At 37.6% G+C, this 20,763-nt stretch overlaps 1 protein-coding gene across 2 annotated transcripts in view; it reads right to left on the minus strand.

Moving 5' to 3' along the window:
- The window catches only part of PARD3B (par-3 family cell polarity regulator beta), a 387,748-nt gene that overhangs the window by 148,830 nt on the left and 218,155 nt on the right, over window positions 1-20,763 (minus strand). The window contains exon 16 of one of the 2 annotated variants that reach the window (XM_058809264.1): window positions 14,572-14,616. The exons of the other annotated variant lie outside the window; for it this stretch is intronic. Coding sequence (XP_058665247.1) covers window positions 14,572-14,616 — 45 coding nt within the window. The remainder of the gene's footprint in view (window positions 1-14,571; window positions 14,617-20,763) is intronic. 2 annotated transcript variants of the gene reach the window in all.

Genomic DNA, 20,763 nt, shown 5'->3' on the forward strand with positions numbered 1-20,763 from the left:
AAGTGAAGACTCTTCATATGCTGTAAACTCATCACTCATCATTAAACTTGGAGAAGAATTATTGTTTCTGCTTCTTTAGCTATAAAAACTTCCTTAAAATGTCTAATTTTCCTTCTTCTAATTTGAATCACAAAGCATTCGCTATAACAAGATCAAAGATAGAAAGAAAGAGGTGGAGCTTTTAATGCCCAGTTATATAAGGTATAAAAGGAGTAATTGTTGCAGACGGTTGTTGTCACCAAGGTCTGAGGAAACTGAAATCAGCAGGGCTACCTGTGAGGTGAGAAACTGCTCAAACAAACAAGGGCAGAGTTCGCTCCACATTTTGATCATTTTACCACTTTTTTACTCTAGGTGAGAGGATTCCTCTGTCTAGGGTTGACATGAAGCACAACACACACAGAACAATGTCAAAACTTCCCCAAAACTCCCCTAAAACACCTCCCAAACCACCATAAAAACAAGGTTGTGTTGATCTGTACAAGTAGTGCTAGGAAGTTTTCTCCTATGATGCTGGGGTTTTCTCATCAAACAGAAGTTAAATGAACACATTACCCGGCTTGAAGAAATCAAGTATATATCCACATCTCTCCCCACTGATAACATTCACTACTACATATACTTTCTCTGTTGCTTTGGCATCTCACAGGGTGAAGGAGCAGTAAAAAGACAGGTAAGCTAATCACTGACACATAGCACTGTGCTGACTGCTGAGTGCTCAGGTCAGAATTTTAACAGATTACTGGTGAGCTCTGCCAGGAGAGGAAGAAGGGTGAAAAAGCAAAACTAAGATAGCAGAGAACTCTGTGGGATTTTATAAAATATTAAGTACTTGCTCTCAGAAAATGAATGTTTTAAGGTTTTCAGATTCAATCTTGTGCCTCATAATTCATGACATCCCCCCCACTTTATTTATAATAGCTAAGATAATGAATCTTTTTATACTGTCACTCTGTACTGTTCCAAATCCAGAGGTTTGGTCCAGCACTAGCTACTTAAACTCAAAGTGATTCTTTATAGCCTATGTGGTTTATAGACTACAGCAGGATCTTTCAGCATAGTCTTTGTTATATTAATAAACATTTTTATTTGTTTACACATACAGTAATACTGTATCTACTACATACTAAATAAAATACATAATTTATTTGCATTTCCCATCTGATTTTCTGAAAAGGCTCATAAAATTTTAATGAAAGTAGTTAAAGCAACAGACTAAGTATTAAAATCATATACAAAAAATGACCTTAAAAGAGTACTATTAAAATTGCAAAGTAAAGAGCTTGGGCTTGAAAAATGCTATACCAGAGGTGTCCAATTTCTCTCTCTCTGTGCACATTCTAATAGACTTTCATTTTACGTCCCAAATATATCATGACAATTTTATTTACAAAACTCCGGTTTTTCTCTTTCAGGAAAGGTCTAGTATTTTCTTCCACATGTAGAGCAATTCCCCTCCCCATCTGTACTGAGCACAGACTTTGATATCTGACATCAGCAGTAAACAGCCTTCATGCCTCTTTATCAAAGCCTTGGTAGCAAGGGTTTTTCAATAAACACTAATGTGATCTCATTTTTAGACAAACATGCAAAACCTGTGTCGCAGCTACAAGGAACTGAAACAGGAAGATGAAGATTCAGGTTCCCAAGCCTTCAAATTTATATTTTTCTAATGAACAGAGTTTTTGTATATATTTTTCTACATGTGGGGTGTTGGTGGGGTTTTTTTGGTTGTCACTTTTTTTGGGTTGTTTTGTTTTTGTGGGGTTTTGTAGCTTTGTTTGTACATAAAAAGCAGTTTTCCGTCCTGCACAGCTGGTTGCCACCTTTCTCTTCCCCACTGTCCTAGATCAACACAAGCTTGTCTCCCCCTCTCTCTCAGTAATGTCACCCTTTCCCACACTGCATCTTCTCACCTGCTGACATGCCCAATCTCCCTTTCTGCCCCATTCCCAGCACCCTTTTCTAGCTCCCCTCCACTTCCCCGGTAGCTTCCTATCTTCACAGCCTCTAGCTAGATATTGTTACCTTTTCCTCTCCTAAACAAAAACAAATATCAGAGTTATTTTAGGAGACAGTAAAAGAACAATCTCTGTCAAAGAAAAAGCAAATAAAACCCACGCTTCAGTTGACACTTGAATGGAAAGTTTTACTTCAAACGGCTCCAGTTTCATAGAATCTGTAATGGGATGTGTCACGCATGACACTTAACAGGTGATAACATAGCGACTATTGCATACTACACCCATACTCTCTACACAAAAAGAGAATGGAAAACCAAACCTGAGTAAAGGAGAGCAAAGGGCTTTCTTCTGAGATTTAGTGAATTATCCATATTTCCTTACAGAATGGCAGAAAAAGAATGACTGCAATAAATTGTTTTCTCCTGTATGTTTTTTCTTTAATGCGTTTGCTCTTTCAGTCTAAACTCAGACTGAGAATTATTCTTTGCAGCTATTTTGTGATGGACATATTAGTCATAAGCAGTGAGTTATTCCATGCAACTGCTAGCAAAATTTAGTCCTTCATGTAAAGCTCATTTTTTTGGTACCTTTAAAATTAAACTACTGTGCTATTTTTTAAAAAGGAATTAAACTCCAGAAGCTTCAATCAAACAATTTTATCATTTTGCTTTCAAAATTAGGCATCTGAGAAGATTATAAAGCAATAAAAAAAGAGGCATCTGATTAACTACACTATATTGAATTTCTCTTTTATAACATCTCTGTTTGTCAACAGCAGCATTACAACTGGCAACCAAAAATACAACTCCTTTTTCAAACACAGGAATTTATGCTAACTGCAGATAGCAACAAAAATTGTAATTACATGAGAGACCTAAACAAATCAATGCCAGATTCTCTGGTCTGGTCCTTCGACATAGAAACACTTGAAAACTGCCACAGCAAGGTAACAGAGGTTTTTATTTGCAATCTTTGAATGTGCAATCACCTTTCAGTAATGGCTGCAGACCTCTAGCACCAAGCACTAGTTCCGTTCCTGTTTGCCAGGTCCTGACCCCAGCACTGAGAGGGCCACAGTCCGTATTTAAGCTGCCAGAGCAGCAGAGTCAGGATATTGCTGCTGTTATGGCTCTAAGGAAGCCAGCATGTTGAAACTGGGCAAACTGCAGAACTAGAGTCTGACTCTCTCCATGGAATTCTCTGCTTTGCCGTGAGCCCACTGGTCTCACTGGATGAATGGTTCTTTCCTCCCTTTAGTTTGTGAACTGAGCAACTCTGGAACAGGAGGAGGTCTACTGAAAAATGCTCTGCAGCCGCAGTTCCTGGGACTATGCTCCCTCCATCCTTCAGAACCTGCAGGTGAACCCTGCAGGTCACAGATGTGGTCTCCTCACAGACAGATATTCAGTCCAAAAAAGTTGCTTTTAGATAAGAGAACCAAGTCAAAGATGGGGGAAGGATTAAGGTTATTTTTCACAACTGAAGGTGAATAATCAAAAAGGGCAGGAATCAGATATAGATCAGCATCAGCATAGATGTCACACTACCTGGGGGAGGGAGGTATGGAGGGAAGGAACATTTCAATTTCTTTTAAAAATCCCAAGCAAACATAAATAAGTCTGATCTCATGTTAACAGGGATCTTCTGTACATTCATAGAGTTAAGGTACCAATCATTACGCTTATTACCTGTAGGCCAAATGAGAACCATGAGAAACTCCATCACCCATGCAAGACTAAATAAAAGCAAATGAAAACTTTCATCTATTTAAACATCAGGCAGAAAAATGGGTAAATACAAGAGGAGGTAGGTTTTGAAAGGGCAGCATGGGGCCATTGCCTGAGGCAAAGGGAAGGCACCTGCTGACAGTCAATGATATCTCAAGGAAGTGCTTTCTACTCTTCTCCAATATGCTCTCCATTTGTCACTGCTATGTACAGAAAAACTCTCCTGCTCTGCTCTTAGGCTTATCAGACACTTAATTAGGGATGATATTCTCAGTCCTTCTGGAGTGCTCTGTAGCTAAGTGCTAAGTAGCACTGCTGTATTGAAAGACCCACTAAAAATAATGCTATTTTATGAGCTATACAAATAGCAATGTAATTCTTTTCTTCAAAGTTAATTTCTGAACCATATTGCACTGCACATCTTTTATTACACAAAAATGTGTATTAATAAATAGCACCAGCAACCCATTTGATACAATAAAGGCTTATTTCAAATGTTATAGGAAGCAAATATTGTACAAGATACTATTCCAGAAGTGAGCTAGACTAGAAATATCAATTAACTTCAAAGTTCTTTTTATTGACATGGCAACATGATGGGATTTCAAAATAAAAAATGAAGGCAAAAAATCATTCAAAGTGGAGAATTTAACATGCTTCCCTCTCTATACTCAAGCCTTAGAAGATAATGCAACTGGCAAATACACAGTATAACAAAATTTTTAAAAACGTAAACAAGCAAACTAACCTCAAAACCAAAATCCCAAAAAACCCCACAAGAGTAAATTTTATTTGGGACTACATAATTTTTAACTTTCAATCAACTAATTTAGAAAAGTGTATGTACCCTTCCTCTCTTCAGCCAGGAGCTCATTTAGTTCAGTGCTCTTCTTTCTATATCTCATACTCCATGCTCCAAAATATAAGTTAGAGGGCCAGATGTATTATCTGGGAAGTTTTCCAAATTCATTAACTCCTTGGCACCAGTGACTTCACAATACCCACTGCCAGCACTGAATATCATGCCCAGCAAAAAAACAGCTCCTGGAGGGAAAGGATTAATAAAATGAGGCATTCAGCAGTGGCTGCTGGTCTCTTCAGTCGCAACAAGCAACTGAAAGAATCACAGTAGCTGCCAGCACTGATCACAGCCAGCTTTCAGCACCTAATACTCTGAAGGTCTTTCCTGAATACCTGCAGATCATTCACCACAAATCTTGAAAAAAAGCATAGGTATTGCTTAAAGGAACATGAAATCAATAGTCAGAGAAACAGTGACAGGAAGGCTGTGACTCCAGTTCTAACTGCAGATGGTAGTAAATATTACGCAGCGGCGTAAGAATCACATCATCACTTTCTCCTCAATTACAGAAGACAGACTGAGGGAATTTGTTTTGCTTTCTGAAAAGGATGCAGTCTGGCTGTCAACAGCTAAAGGACTGATGAGTGAAGAACCTTACAGAGCCCCAAAAAAGCAGGAGACACGATGGATTCACTTGTTGTTCTCAGCTTTCTTCTTAGGGCCACGGAAGGAGCTCCATGATGGAAACCAGCTTACTATCAGTCATGTAGGCACTTTCATGAGCCATCTGTTCAGGCACCATCACCAGAGAAACTCTCTACTTTAAAGATCAACATACAGCAAGAGGAGCCTCGGATTTTAAACATTAAACTTGCTTTGCTGGCTGCTGTGCCTTCCTTTGAATCTTCACAGTTTTATTAAAAAGCACTGATTTATTTACATTCTTCAAATTTAAAATATACTGTTGCTTAACCTTTGCTTAGGCCTAATGCCTGTTTTCTTGGGGTTTTGCCATCTCCAGTCACTTAAAATTTAGTAATAACTCTTTCTGCATGTGATATTCCAGGATCCCGAGATACCAAGATGTCGTGTCCTAACGACCACATCTGGAGAACTGCCATATCTATGACCCTGTGTGAAATTCTCCACTAACACAGTTACACTGCTTTTTCTTTCAGAAATAGCTTTATTTCTGCACTCCTCCTCTAGACACATCCACCATATTTACAAGCTCTCCTACGCTCATATGAGTCAGAAACAACCTGGAACACAAGGCAGCAGGAAGCTCCAACTCACAGCAGAAACTTTCAGCAAAGACAAGAAATGTGGCAGGCTCAGCACAGACAGTCACAGTGGAAAATGTTGCCAGGTCTCAGGAAGAGAATGCAAGCCCCAAACAGCCCACAGCTGGTAACTCCTGCCAGCACCGCGCCGTTTCCTAGAGAGGGAATTTCAGTGCACAACAGACAGAGCTCTGCTCTGCAGGCACATTACTCCTTCAGCCCACTGCAGGCTGGCACACAATGGATTTACCACAGACACATGACCACTTATTTCAAATACCAGCAGGCCTTATGTGGATGCATTCATCACAACAATTAAAAAGTCTACACTTTATTTCATTTTACACTGCTTACACTGTCTGGATATTTTAATGCTCTCTTGACCTGCTTCACTGAATTCTGCACAGAGCAATATTCAGCAATACTGACCCAGGAGAGAAGTGGCAACTGTGGAATGTGAACATCAAAACCCACCTCCAAGCCTCAGTTAATACAACAATATGCCCAGAATCACTTCAGGAAATGAAAGAGGAGAAAAAAAAAGTAAAAAAGTCAAATTAGTATTAATGCATGGCTGGAAAAAATACCTGTGTGTCTGATTTTTCTTCCTAATCGTTTTTCCCACTTCTGTATCATAATGGAGCTGTAACATTGAGGAACTGCTGAGCTTGAAATTTCCCATGTCACACTGAACAAAGCTCCTATCCTTTTCTCTGCTTCTAGAGGAAAGAATATCCCCAAAGGAAAAAAAGGCTGTTGGTTTGCAACCCTTGGATGCCAATGATTCATACTAAGTAGTACATAATTCCCATATTATTGAGATGTGATCGAAAGGAAGCAAATCTTTCACCACTATTGTTTATTTTAGAACACTGCAGTTTGGATATCTGCCAGATCAGGCCTTCTCCTCTGGGAAAAGGCTGTCCTTTCTGTTATGCACTTGAAGTTTACTCACATTTAAAAACAGAATCCCTCTTCGGCATCTTGCTCTAATAAACTCATGTCACAGCTTTAGCAGGCAGTTCCCTAGCTATGCATTCACAGGAGTACTTTCTAAAGTTATTACCCACAGGAACTTTTAAGTTTTATTTCATGCTTGTCAAATGGAAATATCTTACTTTGGTCCCTATTCAGGGCACAAGATTCATTCACAGAGAAGTCCAAGTTCTTAAAGACCTACTCGGTAGATGCACACGCACTTTTGCTGTTGAAGTGAGAATATGAAAAGGGCTTTGCTGTTGAAGCCAGGGGTTGGTTTTATAGTACAGAAAATTATCATTTTCTGGGTGAGACAGAATGAAATAAATGCTTCTGCATAACTTAGGCCTTTACAGTGTCATTGGTTCTCTGGTTCAGCAGCTTTCTGTGATCAGCTGGACTGAAAGAAACCTCACCTAGGGTAGGGAACCTACTCCCTGTGATTCTTAACAAAAACTGTTTTTTTCTGTCCAAGCTGCCTGTTCACTCCATCTGGCCCTTACAAAAGCATCTCCCTGCTTGTCAGACCCAGCCGCTTTCAAGGACTGCTCAATCTTCTCTCACTCCTTAGGACAGGACCAGACCCAGAGCACAGCAGCCCAAACAAAACTAAGAGACAGACACAGTACATTTAGAGCAAGTAACATCACACAGTCAAAAATACACAATAACAACTTTCACTGGCCATTGAGCAAACCTCTCAGAAACTCACTTTCAGTTTAGTCCTCAGGACAATAAAAGAGACTCAAACTTGCTCCCCCACTTCCTTTCTTTCAGCACAAAGACATCTCTGAAGATCTGCAAATCTTCTTTCATCCACACTTGCTCCGTCAGATGTGTCTGCCTACCCCCTCCACCCCAGTCAACTTCTTCAGTTTAGGCTGATCCCAGGATCAAAAAGTGTCAGCTACAAAATCATTCTTCTCTTCTCCTGAACCAGAAAAATACCATTCTTTTTTGTAGAATTATTTTTCTGCTAGGTTAGCTTCCCACAACAGCTCATAATGGAATTATAGGAATAATAATGGTGGCATAGAGAGAAAGGGGGCAGAAACACATGGCTTGGCCTTTATAAATACAAGGCTATCATGGGATAACCGGAAAATATTCAGTCAAGATGTGATTTTGTAAAAACTCAATTAGACCCTTGAATTTGCATCTGCATTGCTGTTGGTCTAAATTCAGTTTTGCTCTAGATCCTAAATCCCACACAAGAACATAGAGGGAAAACAGGTTTCTCCTGCAAGCTTGTTATTGTTCTCAGCAGATCAGATCTATTCACTTTAATAACTGTAATTCAAAGAAAGATCAACAGGCACTGATCTGTCGTATCTTAATACAAAGCATACTAAGAGTCACAGAACACAAAGCATTCATAAAATCAAAGTGAACAAGTGAATTTAGAAAAGATTCTTACATTCTAAGGATGAGACAGCAGGGATGCTCTTGTTCAGTTTGCAGAGGTTTACTGTCACTTTTTATTCCCTGGTCCTGCTACTGAGAAAGTGGCTTTATTCATGGCAAGTAAAACAGTATTAAAAACATTTAAAAATTAATGCAAGTTTGGCATCTGAATTCAATAAGGGTATCATTTGACATGGTAGATATGGTGATTTAGTAGACAGCTGCCTCACGGTTCTCATCCATCCACTTGCTGAATTTCCCTTCTTATGGCATGTAAGCTTGTGTCTCAAATGGGTGGTTCAAGGAAATAATCTCAGCACTATTCATTTCTGTCCTTCACGTTTGAATTTTTGGCTATCTAGTTCTCTCAAACATCTCACCAGCTAAGCTGTGAGACTGGAGTAAAGAATGGAATAATGGAAACCACGCAGCTGCAGATAGGAGGCATGGTGCCCAAGACTGCTTTATTCAGCAGCAGCAAGCTTTTAGATCAACATCATAACATCAAACATCACCCTCAAGTGAGGGATTTTTATCTACAGATGACTTTCTCAAGACCTAACAAAAAAGGGGTCACAACAAATCATCATCACCCAGCTAATAAAGTCTTGAAAAAAAAAAAAAACATCAAAAAAATGGAAAGAAATCTGTCAAAGAAATAGTTACAGCTGGTGAGTTACTGGGAGTATAAAATTATTCTTCTCAAGAGTAAAAATGAGTGGTTGTTTCCTTCCATAGAGGAGAACCATCTAACTACATTATCTGAGAGCTGTTTATCAGCCACATAGACCTGGCAGGCATAGGGGATGGTAAAGACCCCTAGCCTGACATTCAGAAGGGATTTTGACTTACAGCCTGCTTTTCACTAAAATTCAATAATACAGTAAGTTCTGTTAATTTAGAATAATGGTTTGAATCACAGAACTCTAAGTGTCCAGCCTTCCTTTTCCTGAGTCAGTCACAAAGCAAACTTCTCATGCACCAATACATACAGTTTTTGTGAAATTAGCAACGTTAATCCTCCCCATACCCTCCAAGCTCTAACCAATGACAATAGCTACAACAACATATAGCATAATATATAACACTATTATACATGTTAAAAAATAAAGTTCATTTTAAAAGGGTAGCAAAGCCATATTTGCATTGAGTATTAAGTAAGTTAATGTATCCTCCTACGTTCACTAGACAAGTTGTGCTTGAAGAAAAGAGAAAAACAACAGCAGCAAGGGAGTCAATGGAAGCTGAGTGTTTTAATTTTTGGAGTAGAAATTGTTTTAAACCCCAACAATATAATACACTCAATGTAATATCCTTGACTTTATTCTTTGCCAGACATAAATAAAGGAGAAAACATTAACTCCACTAGTGACCTGCAGGAAAAGAGGAACCTTACTTTTTGCTTCTCAGCTGCATGAACTGATAGATATTCTCAGATGAGAATTAATATGGAACTGTACGTTCAAAACAACACTTGGCTTGGAGAATCATAATCAAAGCTGATGATAATGATAATGTTGATAATAACATGAACAACAACACTATCACAAGAATATAATCATTCAGGAGAGATGCCCAACTGAATGTAACAGGGAAAGAGTGAAAAATCTTGCAAAAATATTCCCCACAATAAACCATCAAACATAACTCACAGCTTAATGATTCGAAGCTTACAGAGGCACGAGGTGTGGGTAATAGAGTCAACTAAAGCATTGTAGAAAGGTACTTGAGTTTGTTTTTGTGCCAGTCACACTGAAATATCACCAAGCATCACACGGGCTGAATGATGGGAAAAAAAATCACATTGCACAGCTTCCAGTGACACCAGAGTTTGCTTATATCCAGTATCCAAGCCAAGACACACAGGTCAGGCTACACTGCTATTGCTGAGGTATACTGCAGACTGTGAAATAGACAAGTCCTGTTCACACTTGCAAGAATGATGGAAGCAGCCAAGTATCACATTTACATTACATTACAATTACATTACAATTACATTACAATTACATTACAATTCTTATTCTCAGAGAAATAAAATAAACTAAAAACAACCTTTTCTCCTCTCAGAAATGCAAAGGGAAGGGTGTGATTCCATATGATACACACATTCAGTTTAGTAGCAAGGCTGTTTGGACAGGCACTTCACTGCATATGTCAGGCAGCTCAGCCATTTACATGAGTCTTTTCTACTGTGGACCAAGTTACTATGTAAATCCTTATGAACTCAGCACTAAACCCAATGCTCCCCTTGAAAAGCCAAGCTTTAATGACATCTACAGCAGCAAGAAGGCTTATTTAATAAAATTATAAAGTCTGGCATCAGGAGAGGAGAACAGCACTTCCCTATCCACTTCTTTGACATAATTGTGTTACCTGCAAATGAAACTTATTACAATGGCACCAGCCTCAAGCAAGCCCAGCAGCATGCACTAAGCTTTCAGTAGTCTTTCCTAAATCCACTATTATTCCCCACCAGATTCCATGATTAAAAGGAAGCCTCTTGAGCTACAAAACTATGCATAAACCACTGGATTTTTCTGGTGTTCCAATAGCTCACACTTAGCTTTAACAAAACCTCAGTAAAATGTCCTTAATGCAGAGTACATCCTGGCATTAAAGAATGCAGAGATACACCAAGACCTTTAACCTAAATTATTCCAAACTATCTCCACTTTCCATGTGAATTACAGTTTAACCACAACTCAGTCATCCACACATGAGGCAGTACAGCTGTGATGGCACTCGGGCCCCAGGACAGGCTGCCCTTGCAGGATTTAGCTGCACAGCTGCCTCTCCAGGCCTTCCTTCCCAGAACTCCAACCCTACCCACAGGCTGAACAGCCATGTGGGAACTGCACTGGCAGCAAAATTAACAGTAAGGGACAGAGCTTGACCAGAAGCATTCTTCCAACTATCCCAATGGGCCTTTTCCTACTCAAGTCCGAACCCTATCTCTTGGCACATGTTGTGGTTTTACCACACAGCGTTAATTCAAATTCAGCTTGGTAGCAGAACTACCCCCTATCACTCAGCCTTGCTGGTACTAAGCCATAGCCCAGTCACATGTTCCTCACATAGCAGCCAGCAAGAATATAAGATCTTACTCATCTTGTTTCAAGACTGTCTTGAAACACAAGCCCAGCCAAAAGCATGGTCTAGTGACATTAAAATAAAAATAAGAAAGCTTTTTTGACCATTTTGCTAATTAATATGTCAGAGCTCATAAAGAAAGACTCATCAGCTTTTCTCCAGCACTGCATCATCTGAAAGAGCTGTGTCAGCAGAGACCTCAGCAGACAGTCAATACATACTAAAGTGTTCTAAACAGTAAATCAGAGCACAAAAAAGAATTTTAGAAAAAAAATTAAAATAGCTGCAGAAACATCAGTAGTCAATTTCATTATTTGATACAAATCAGGTTATATTTGATATGCAATTCTTGCCCTTCTTTATAAGGGATATTCTCTTAACTGTCCTAGAACTGCTTTTACAAAAAGCTAGGAGTTTTATGAAAAACTAAGCTAAAGCTGCTGATTTTTCATCTTTGTGAATTTTCAAGGATCTTCTCTGCTTATACAACAGAGGCACTACTTGTCTGCTTCTCATTCTCATCATTGGTATTGGCATACCATTGCTGAGCACACAGGAAGGCAGGAAGGTTACAGAGGACAAATTCTTTCTTAGAGGATTCAGAGAACTTGTCTTGCATACACACACACTCACTCATACAGACTGAAATCTGGTTTTTTTTTCCAGAAAAGGACCAGGAGGCTGCATGAATACAGCACTCCAGTGCTTTTGCTGATGGCATAGCAGAAAATATTTTCAATAGTGTTCTTAGTATTTTCAATACTAAGAGCACCTGTAAGGACAGCAGTAGTCTTCCATCCAGTAGGATGAAATACAGGCCAGGTATGAGAACCAGAATTCACAGGTAGATTTCTGCAAGGGTCAGATATGTATTTGGAACAAAGCTCCAGCCACCTTTCCACAGAACATGCTTACAAGCTCAGGATATGTGCTGACATACTTCTAAAACCCAAATCTAGAGAATTACTCTTTAAGTAAGGTGGGAGGGAAAGGAACTACTGCTTGTGGGTGCAATATACAAAATGACAAACGGGGCTAGAGCTACAGATCTTTCTAATGCCTCAGTCTTACAGAGAATTGTGATAACCCTGAGTAACATGTGATATGTGAGGGATAATGTAACTGTTCCAAAAGCTGAGACTAAATGCTTGAAGAACCACTTCCCCAGAAGAAATAGATAGGATATTTCCCTAGAGAGAATTACTCAGCTGTGTATTTTACAGAACAAGTCATGTTGAAGGAGAGATAGGATAATTGCATTGATTGTTAGTAGGTGATAATTAATTCTGTAGAGAAGTACATTTAGTTTCCTGAAGTCTAGAATAGGATGGAAACTCTCCATTCTGTAATGAGAAAAATACTGTGGTTTGCTCATAGCACAAGAAGCTGCAATGTCTCCCTTTAACGTTCTTAAGGTACATACATGAAGGCAGCACAATGAATGATGTGAAAACAGAAGTTTTGTGGTGGGACTAAATGCCAGACAATTACACATATGACATATATTTCCAGAAAGCATAGAGTAAAAAGGGACCATAGAAAAAGAACACCATGTTCTTGAACAGACCTTTAAATTAAACATTTGAATGGAAAAATGTGGAAACCAAGCTTGATTTCCTTTATGAAGCGTTAGGAAGTGGAACATAGAGAGCAGGAGAAATGTTTTTCAATGGTATTTGAACGGTATTTAAAGAGGATAGAACCAATAAAAATAATTTACACACCAACTGTCTCAGAAGTTAGCTAAATCATTTTATTCTTACAGGGGAAAAAAAAAGAAACAACTTGAGGAATTTTTGTATCTATTCCTTGGGTGATTTGTTGGCCACTGATTTTAGTTTATGAAAAAAGATCTTAGGTATATGTAAGAGATCTGTGAGGAATAAGTAAAGCAAACAAGTCAAAGTTCAATAAACACAGGTCCATATGTTCACATAAAATTTGTAGGTGTCTTCAAACAGAAAACTTTTCAAAGTGAGTTTTCAAGAATCTGCAGAAGTGTGCAGAAGAAAGATCAAATGTTACTAAAAATTATAAAGCTTAATGTACCTAAAACAATTGACTGCCAAAGAGTTATAATCTTACCCCTCAATATTCTTTGATAGCAGTGAATTCCATTGATCTTTGGTAAACTGCATGATGTTGCAATGTTTGTAGTAATTTTTCTGAACAGGGAAAAGCCCAAGGGCAACACCCTCAGCTTCTTCAAGTTGACAAGATCATTTCTTTGAAGCTTTCACATTCCCAAAAGAGAAAGTTGAAAGAATTTTTTTCTTCCCAGGAGTGATAATATTACAAGACATATGAACTATTCCCTGATTCAGAAAGAGAATCCAAGAACTTCACAAGCTTAGGAAAGAAGCCAAAAAAATTTAAAAAGAATTTGTCTACTAAGTTCAGGAAAAGGTCTTCAGATAAGGAAAATCCACACCAGAGAAGAAGGACACCCAGCCGTATAGAGAAAGAATACCATAAACAATCAGGAATCTCATAGCTGACCTCCTTTTGCATGAATTCAGCTTCTTAGACCTATCCATGGAGCAGGAAAAGGCAGTGTGCAATGTGCTACGAAGGTACAGTTTGAAACTTCAGGATTTTCTAACATCAGAAGGCACTGCTGAATAACTGAAGTTTTCTAGGAAGTTTAAGGTTTCTCATGTCAGCTTACCCAAAGCTCATGAAAAATTACCATCTTACATGACAATGCCTTGCAAGTTTTTCAATACAACAGCTGCAAGTTGTACAATGTCCTGGCATGGTTGGTAGAACTTATTTAGTAAGCAGATAGAGTAATTGCAGCACTGTGGATTAATGTTTTTTATTATTATCGCCTGAAAAGTTTAAGAAAAAACAAATTATTTCTCCTGCACAAGCACGACAAAAGAAAAAGCTGTAACATTTTTTTTTTTTTTACTCTGTAAATTATTTTAGGTTTGTCTTCAGTATTTCTGGAAATGGAAGTGCAACTCTGAGCAATAAGAAAAAGCAAATAAATACTTGTATTTCTCAAAGTGTGTACAGTTTAAGTCTCTACACTCCACAAGAGCACACTTCTACTTATTTGCAAGTGCATTTTCTTCAATTTACAACACCTGGACTGAAAAATAAAGTTACAGCTCTTCCTGCAAATGACTTGCCTATGTACACTGCCTGGCTAAGAGCAACTCCTAATTCATCATCATTCAACTCGGAGTCAGTGCTTACAAAGTAATGCCTCAATTTCAAGTGTCTTTGTCATCACAGTTTGTGGAAGCTGACTTCATTTACTGCCCATACTACTTTCAAGTTGCTGACTTTTTCTCCAAAATAGGAGGACAGCTTACCCGATTTGTGTCCGGCCAACAAACCAACTTTGCTTTCATCTGCCACTGGAGAAATAAAAGAAAAGACACAAAGATCAGAAACTTATTTAAATTCACAAGCCTTTGAAACACTGTCAAATTACTTCAGACACAGTATCCTGAATCTTTAAATTATAATAATCTGAAAAAAAAGTCTTTCTTTACCTAATCCACATGGGGTGCTTCAAAGTCCAAATATCTGAATCAAAGCCCTCTGAAACCAATAAAAGGACTACCAGCAGTCCTTGTGGATTACAGATCAGGACCTCAGAACTTACACACTCAAAACTGAGTTGTCAGAAGAGCAATTGCACTTGTAAATAACTCATCTTGCCAGACAAATCACAGGGCATAGGAGAGTTGTAACATTTTCAGATCAAAGACCTCAATTGTAAAAAGAATCCAGATGTGGAAACCTTCCCATCTGCAAGAATGACTCACAGGACCTCTGCAGATAATAAGGTCTCCCAAACCCTGATCTTTTTAAAGGCTTATGCTTTTTTTTGTATTTTATGTTTTATTTTGTCTATAAACTGTAACTTTGTAGTATTTCACAACATCTTCTAAAGAAAGATGCATGCAGTAGCAACAGTTTGCAGACAGTAGTGGAGGAGCAAATTTTGAATGTAACAGGAATTTGAAGTTCTGTTCAGTAACTTCAGTTTATTGTCATATATCTCAAGAAACTAATTAAAATACTGTCCTGGAGGGCGGAGGGGAAGAATCAATCGCTATTTCTTAAAATGAATTCTATGCAAAGAAACATCAGTAAATGTAATGTTAGGGATGATAAAACAAGAACAGGAAATGAATGTTAGGGTTGAAAGCTTATCCTTCAACTCTGCCTACCCAAGCACTCCCTTATAACTCACCTTAAAACATAATCTCTTTATATGATAAAATAAATTGTCAAGTCATACCAAAAATTCCATAAATGCAAACTTAAACAAGCTCTGTACAGCAGTCACTATCAAAAGTTTACATAGAGCGTTATCTGCCATAATACCAGAACCTGCAATTTTCTACCTAGGAGAGAGCAGTATAGTAATTACTGACATTTAGGAACTGCTACTGGGAAAATAATGAGAGTAAATATTTTCTTATATTGCCTCTCCACATTTAGAGAAGCTTTTACCCTCAAAACTCAACATCAAATTCAGGACTGGGATTCACAACTGGAGTCATAAATCCACAAATGACCACTCTATCTCTTCTGTACTCCTGTGACCTAATTGCCACCTGATATCAGCAAATTGACATAGTGTATGGTTTTTATGGGATGTAGGTGCTAATAAAGGAAGACTAATTCTCCTTGCAGCATTATGTAGAGATTCTGCTAAACAAAATGGCAATGAGACTAGTCAAAATTAGAAGTGCAACCAGAACTCAAGTCCTTGATCTTTCAACTTTTTTTTTGTCCCTGGAAATGATAACTATCGGACTCCTTGCTATGCAGTTTGAGCCTATACTGCAAAAAGACTGGACAAGGATTTACTATAAGGATAGTTCAAACTCCTTTTCCTGCTCCCTCCTCCTAAATTTGTCTCTAAGCAAAACAACTGAGGAAAACTTTGGTCCTAAAGGTTAGTGTTTTGACAAGTTATGATTGTGTGAAAACAAGGGATTATAATGGAAACGGATTCACAGCCTTAATTATAGCAGTCACTAGTGGCAACCAGTATAATGTATGATAATTACTTAAAGCAGGTAATGTTACAGAACATAGGAACTTAAAAAAAAAAAGACAAAACCCAAGGTTCACAGTAAATTTTTAAAGCTATGCTGATGACTTGGTTTGCCTGAAACTAAGTTTTACATTATTAAAAGGGATAAATCCATTTAACTTAATCATACTTTACACACCAGCTTCACACACAAAAATTAGATTTTAATACTGGAGGGAAAAAAGGAAGAAAAAAATGATTAAAAATGAAAAATAATCTTACCAAAATACAAGGTTAGCATTATGAGTTTAAGCACATACATGCACAAAACCTGGGAAACACAAATATTAAAGTTCTATATCAAAGTTTGAGCAAAATACGTGTGCACCTCCACAGGGTAGTTTTCATTCCATGGGTTATGCGTTATTATGCTTAGGCAGGGCCTTTTAGGCTGGCCATCTTTCATTAGACTGAACAGAAGTAGCCCAGAAAAGTCCATTGGATAAGAACCCCATTGCTTCCCTTATTTCCCCTGGAACAAGGAGAAGACCACAGAAAAAAATCCAACAAAAACAAAACCAGAAAAAGGCCAACAGAAGATAAATACTTTGTATGCCAAGGTTGAAAACTTTGTAACTAAAGGTTTCATTTAAGAAGTACATGGGACATGCTGTTCCACAAAATGACATTTGAAAACACTTCTTTGCATGTTGTTCAAAACTGATACAAACATTCAGTTATGACAAAAATAGTCTCTCTCTAGTTCTTGGCCTTTGAAAAAAGGCAAGTAGTAAGAGGAAATTTCTTTCCTAAAATTCTATTAGTTTTGGCCTGTCTTTGTAGAAAATCACATGAAAGATTTTAAACAAGAAAAAAATACCATCTACTCTTAAAACTCAAGTAAAAAGAATTCTGATTATTTTTATATTGCAACATCAGAAAGTAATTACTTTGCAAATACCAGAAATATTTCAACTCAAGAAGACCACACTTGGGAATGCACAAGTAAATATTTTTATGAAGACACTAGAATTACTGTATATTCTTGAGCTAGAATTATTAAATGCATAACACCTCAAAAAAAAAGAGAAACCAGTTATTTTGGGACTCCAAAGAAAAAACTCAAACAAAAATCTGGGAAGGAGTCAGACAAGAGAATAAATAAATTCACAAACAAGAAGATACTTCTCCTTTACTTGTGCATCAAATACTTCACATTTTGAAATGTCCCTGGAACCCCAGGGATTTGTTAGTTCATGAAGTTATTAATGTTTGCCCATGGAAATCACACCAGCTCTTTTTAAGTTACATCTATTATTTAGGAACCACATTTTCACCACAGAAACCAGTTATGCATTCACTGTCAGTACTCAAAGTAATTGCTGAAATAAAAGATGAAAGAAGTTCTGCAGCTACTTAATAAAAACATGGACATTTGGGGGCCCAGCAAGACCACAGATTTTGAAAGAAGGAATATTACTAAACCAAAAAAATCTGCCCAGCTGATAGTAAACCATTGATACTTTTTTTTAAACTATGCCAACAATCACAACAGAAAGTAAGAAATCCCATCTCTTTACGTCATGAGTTTTTTAGTATTTCCTATGGTAATACTTTGGAGTGCTGTTTTACTTCAAGAAAATAGATGTTATTATTTAACAACAGTAGAGCTACCCAACATGCCTTTGTGTCCTTCTACATAAATGTTTTGACTGCCATTTCTGTGCCCTGCTCAAGGTAGCCATTTCATTTGAATTGCATGACTTCCAATGGTTTAGTACACAACAAACTTCTGTACTTCTCAGAGTCTGTGCCAAATCCAGTCCAGGCTTACACACGGGCTAACAATCTAGCTCCAAACTGTGGTTTAGAGAAGCACAAATCAATGCTGCTGCCAATTGTCATAACAAATTTCCCCCTTTCTGCCCAGTTCAATTGCTGAACCATTGCATTATTTTTCCCCAAACCAAAGAGCTACTACCATTCACAAGATACAAGGTTCCCCTATTCAACTTAAGTGACTCCTTGATGAAGGATCAGTTTTGCACATTGACAAAGAGCTACTAAAAAATCTTCTAAACATGTGAGAGTCACGTGTTTCTGCTGGACAAATACACGTACCTTTGAAGACTGGCTGCAGTTCTGCACTCAGAAAAGAAGCAAACAAGGATTAAAATTACAATTATGAGGAATAATAATATAAGACACTGAAACACAAAAGAATTTCCTAGTAAACAAATTTCCTAACAAATACCTTTGTTAATTAATAGGAAGCCAAACAGAAATTTCTTATTGTACAGTAATCAATTCACAAGGGCTGTATTCCTAAACTATATATATATATAAATGATGCTTCCACACTTCTCAGAATCCATCCGTTTCTATGGTATAAACATACGATAAGAAAGCAAAGCCTCAAATGGGTCACTGTTTTTTCCTGGTGACCTCTATCTTTACTCAGCCCTTTCATCTTAATGAAGACAGTGTATCATCAATTAGTTTTAGTCAGTGATAGTGCCAGGGACATAATTCTCCTGCTGGTTTTATTTTCTGGGTGAAGCATTTCCCCATCCAGGAGTGGCATAAATCACTTGGAGAAATGGTGTCAATTCTCTCACAACTACCACTTTGGTGCTTGTTGCTCACTGTTCTAGGTTTGCCCCGAAGTGCTACGTACAAAGACCACAGGTTAAAATCCACACTAGTGAAAAAACGTGTGTATCAGGAAGGGTAAACTTGCATTGGCTTCAAATATTTTTGTTCAGTAATTCCCTCTCCTCACCTTTCTTCCACATAAGGGCATTCGTTCTGGGGAGACCTAGATATCCACCAGCTACTCCCTCTTGAAGGTTTAGGGGTCCTTAATAAATTTCTGCTTTCTTCAGAGATTACCAAAAAGCTTGCAAAAGGGCCAAGGAAAAATTATACTTATCAAGTAGGAAATAAAAAAAACAGGTAAACCTTTTCCAAAATGGCATCTAAGACAACATTTGGGATTTCCTGTTCAGCACATTTAAAGACAGGAATAAATCACATCCAAACCATGATTCTGGATTCTTTTTCTCTCCTGTACAAGGTTTTCTCTAATTAGATTCTTCAGAACAATTTTTGTTGGAACTGATTTAATACTTCAATTCAATTGTACTCAGAGAAGATCCTCAAGGGATATATCTCATATGTCAGCACATGAGAATGAAAATGCTTAAGCTTGCACTTGCTATTACTACTACTTGTGGAAGAACCAGAAGTACAGTTGAGGCTGTCCACTGAGCACATTTAGCTTTAAATGGAAGTTTTTCTCCTGGCAGAAAAAAAAAAATCACTGTTTTACAATTTCTCAGCCAGCATGATACAAATTTCTTCACTTTGTTGTAGTGCCATAACTACTCGTTCTTGAAGGTTACACTGTTGATTGAGGCCATTGTGGCTTCTTTTACTCTTTTGTTGTCTTTTGTAATTTTCTCTCACCTCTGTTCCAGAGAAACCACTAGGCTAAAACTCCCCTGCTGCACGTCTTCCACATGTCATTAACACTTCTTCCAAATTCCTAGGGTTAAACTGCAAGTTCCTAATCTAATCTGTCATTCACTGATTGAAAACATTGATAGGGAACAGATTTAATACAAAGTTTAGACAACATATTTATACCAGTGTTCTTAAGAGTTACTTCATTATCATCCTTCCTTTCTTTCTTATAGTAGCTATACATTAGCTTAATAGCTATTTTCTCCCCCTAACACTTTAATAATCTAACTGCATTAACAGATCCACTCAAACTTACACTAAAGCAGCCTAAAAAATACCACCTCAAGCATGTGTTACCACATTCTCAACTGTGTCACCATCACAACTTGAATAATGCTCTCAGTCTGCTCCACAATAAACTTCTTTGAGTACTGAAGATTTCTACAGAACCAGTTCAAACAGTTGATATTATCTTTTGCCTACGTCTGCCTTTATGCTAGGGGACAACTCACTGTCCCCTCAACTGTACTGATTTGGTGTAAAATTGAGTAACAAAATTAGCCTTGTTAAAAGCCTCTCTTTTCATACAGAAAAAAACCTAATCTCAGTCTCATTTCAATTCAGTTAACAGCATCCCTATCACTTAAGAAATGATTTTGTTTAATTCCTGAATTACAGATCTTACAGAAATTTGAAACTCATTTAAACTATGAAAACGGCATTGTGCTCATTTGTAAAAACTGATTCTGCACAGAGCCTCAGAAAATATACATTTAATCTGACAGTACTAGAAAGCTACTCATGACGTAAGTTAGAATCATGTTAAAATCTCTTTTGGCCCTTGATGACAAAGATAATCACCGCCATAAGTGATACAGTTTTTCCTTAACCCATAACATTTTTGTTCTTGAAAAATCTCTCTTCCAAAGATGATTTTTTTAATTACTAAGCCATTAACATAGAAAAGACTCTTAGAATTCTGATCTGTCTTCTCCATTTCCTCATTAATGCCCTAACAAGCCTAACTAGCTCCTAAATGCAGTTC

The sequence above is a fragment of the Ammospiza caudacuta genome, chromosome 8 (genome assembly GCF_027887145.1).
Source record: "Ammospiza caudacuta isolate bAmmCau1 chromosome 8, bAmmCau1.pri, whole genome shotgun sequence".
NCBI lineage: Eukaryota > Metazoa > Chordata > Aves > Passeriformes > Passerellidae > Ammospiza > Ammospiza caudacuta.